General features: G+C 23.5%; 1 protein-coding gene across 1 annotated transcript; it reads right to left on the bottom strand.

Annotated features, from left to right (window-relative positions):
- Nucleotides 1-1,338: 1,338 nt before the first annotated feature.
- LOC124911815 lies at nucleotides 1,339-2,533 on the bottom strand. The gene has a single exon (XM_047452341.1). It carries the CDS (start codon nucleotides 2,512-2,514, stop codon nucleotides 1,339-1,341), a length of 1,176 nt encoding a protein of 391 aa, XP_047308297.1. The 5' UTR covers nucleotides 2,515-2,533.
- Between the last annotated feature and the right edge of the window lie 1,181 nt (nucleotides 2,534-3,714).

The raw sequence follows: 3,714 nt of genomic DNA, 5'->3' as shown, positions 1-3,714 counted from the left end.
AAGAGAACTTAAACCAACTATAAGTTTATGGTTCAACAATTATATATATATATATATCTATAAAGTTAATTCAATTTACTTTCAACCAAGTAAAAATTTGAGAATAACACATTCAACTTCTCCAAATCTATAAACATAGATATTAATGATTTGTTATAATGTATTTTTAAACAATTCAGAAAACTTTCTATTTGTTATATTTCTTAAAAATGTTATGGCTTGTTTGCTGCAAGTTATTTAAGATAAAATTCGTAAACCAAAGTACCAATTTAAAAAAAAAAATATAACAAAATATTTGTTTCATTATATATTTATACGAAATGTTTTCTTACCCACAAAAATCAATAAACTACATCAAACAATACTAAATAACAACTTAGTTATTCAAATAACCCAAGAAGTCCCAGAATTGTTTATGAAAATAACAAACCCAAAAATATGACATGGGCAAGCAATTTCACATTCCTAAACGGCAAGAAATCAAATCTACAAGAAATTCATTAAATTCTCCAATTCCAGAAGAGAAAGATTTTATTTATTTTATTTTTTTTATATTTAAAATTTATTATATATAAAGTTTATATTTTGATATATATTTTAAATTATTATTTATATAAACTAAATTATTTATATTTTGATATATATTTAAAATTATTTTTTTATAAATTAGATTATTTATATTTTGATATATAATTTAAATATAATTATTTTTTATAAATTTAATTATTTATATTTTAATATATATATATATATTTATATTTCAATTATTATTTATATAGTGTAATAAATATTAAATAAATCTAATAAATAATTGATGAATACTAATAAATTTAAAATATTTTAACTATAACAATATAATAATTAAATATTTTGCGTTTTTAAATTTATCAATTATTTATTAAATATAATAACAAGATTACCATATTTTAGGGTTAAAATATTAATTAAAAATGTTATTATATTTAATAATTAATTAATAAATTTAAAAACATTTTGTTTGTATGAATATATAATTATTATATTATTATAATTAAAATATTTTAAATTTATTAGTATTTATCAATTATTAAAATGCTAAAGGAATATTTATTATATATATAAATAATAATTAAAATGTAAATATATATATATATATATATATATTAAAATATAAATAATTAAATTTATAAAAAATAATCAAATTAAAATTATATATCAAAATATAAATAATTTAATTTATATATAATGAATTTTAAATATAAAAAAAATAAATAAATAAAAAACTAAATTTGAATAGTAATTAGGTTAGTTTGAGAAAATGAAGGTGAAAGAAGTCATTTTGGGAAACCATCCTTCAAATCATGCAGTGCAATATCGGATATTAGCATATGATGCAAATGAAAACTCATCATCAGATCTTCCTTGAAATATGTCAAATAACTGAGGAAGAATATTTTCATACTTTCTGACATATCTTACTAGAAAATCATTATCACTGATGACTAGCAGAGTGGAAATGTTAACCTTATGTATCAGTAGTAACCCTTTCGATTTCAAGAGACTAAAAATCGTGCATCTCGGGATTATTCTATTCTCCAGACTATATATCAGAATCCAAGGTGTTTTCGCAATAGCACGGGGCTTCATACCCAATCCAGACACAAAGAAATCCATCGTGCTACTTATTTTCTGCTCTGACATACTTAGAATCTGAGGTTGTTTAAGGAAAGCCAGCCTAATGTTATCTTCAGACCAACCATACTTCTTGAAGGCTTTTATCTTGTCATTCCAGGCCGAGTCACTAAGTCCAGACACAGCGTGTATAGCTGGAACTAATAAAAACATGGAAGGACTAAACCCCAATTCAACTACCTTCTTCACAGCTTTCTCGTATTGGCCATGGCTTTGGAGAAGAGATGATTGCCTGCAGCTATCAGTAAACAAGTAGGATAATTTTGATAAAGGAACACCTGTTTTTCTCAAAAAAGCAATCTTGGGAAACAAACACCTGACTGGATCTTCCCTAAACATCCATGGTGATGTTGCAAACAGCTGTTTCACTTTCTCATCATCTAAGAGAAGGATGTCTTTAAGGAAGTTATAAGCTGGACGGATACGATTGTCAAGACTGGCACGGAATAGCAATGGAGTTGAACTGAAGGATTTGGTAAGTACATCAGTTGGAATCCCTAATGAGGTGAAGAATTCGAGTTTGGGTGAAATTGTATTTGAAGGATTAGATAGAAGCAGCCTAGGGTATGCATTGGTGAGTTTGGAGATCTGGGTATCGCTAAATCCGTGGCTTTTGAGGAGGGTGATAACGGAATCAGGTTGCTCTGCTGATTTGAATTGAATAGTTTTTGAAGCACGTAGAGCAGCTTCTGGAGAAAACCCACATGAGGAAATGAGGTATGAAACAGTGAATGATGAAGTAGATTTCTTGGAAGAGAAATGTAATCGTTGGTGTAAGATTGCAGATAATGGTTTGCTACAATTTGTTAGTGTAATGATTGATCTCTTTCCCACAAGCAACATGATTAATCTAGAAATCAAACACGATGCATGCAGGATTCAAATCTAGCAGAGCATTTTCTCGTATCAGATTGATACAATCTAGAGAGTATACAGATTACAGACAGATTAACATACAGGTAAGAAAGAGGAAGAGAGATATTTGAACTGACCTTAGAACATCTACGAAGAGTAGTGCGACGGCTCTTCTTATTCTTTTGCCCAGGTTTTCTTAGAGCATCTAATCTCATATTATGCGTGCCCCATTTTACTCGGACGCCATTCGCAAACCGCAAAATGCGTTTGGATCTCTCTTCCGGCCAACGAACTATTCGTTCCCTTATTTTACCCATTTTTATAAAATGGCCCTCCATCTAATTTTTTTTTTTTATATATATATATATATATATATTTTTATATATATATATATATATATATATATATATATATATATATATATATATATAATTATAATGATTCTTAATAAATAAAATGTAAGGTGACATTCATGTTCTCGCCACCTCTCAAATAGGCTTATTATATTTTATAACAATTTCTCTTTTATCATAATTACATATTCATAATTACTAATTTATTTCTCATACCATAATTATTAATTTATCTTTTCTAATTAATTTATATTTTATTTTATTATTTTTTTTATTCTAATTATATATATTAATTTTTTTCATTAATTTTATAAAAACTTATATTTATATTTAGTATTATTTATTTATATATATATATATATATATTTATTTATAATATACATAGTTATACTATATATATATATAATATATAATAACGTTTAAATTATTTATTAAACTTAAAATAAAATTATAAATTTCTCTTTTATATTCATTTCTCTCTCATATTTATAATATATTTCCTCATTAACACTAATAATTAATTTATTTTTTATTTTCTTTTTCCTCATTTATATATATATATATATATATATATTTTTTTTTTCTTACACATAATTTTTATATATTTTAAAAAAAATAAAAATTTTAAAAATTTTAATTTATTTAAAAATTAATATTAAGCGTTTTTCTCTCCTAAAATTATATTTTATCATTAATTTTATATAAATACATTTTTTTCATATTATGCTTTTATGCATATTTATTATTTATATGATTAATTAATTTATTTTATTTTATTCCTTATATATTTTATTTATTATTAATTAACAAAGATTAAATATTTATATATACATCA

Source organism: Impatiens glandulifera, chromosome 1 (assembly GCF_907164915.1).
Source record: "Impatiens glandulifera chromosome 1, dImpGla2.1, whole genome shotgun sequence".
In the NCBI taxonomy this organism is placed as follows: Eukaryota; Viridiplantae; Streptophyta; class Magnoliopsida; order Ericales; family Balsaminaceae; genus Impatiens; species Impatiens glandulifera.
This window is presented reverse-complemented; position numbering and strand designations above follow the sequence as displayed.

Bases quoted from the DNA above. Each gene is read 5' to 3' on its own strand.
- LOC124911815 (XM_047452341.1), bottom strand. From the start codon at position 2,514: ATGTTGCTTGTGGGAAAGAGATCAATCATTACACTAACAAATTGTAGC.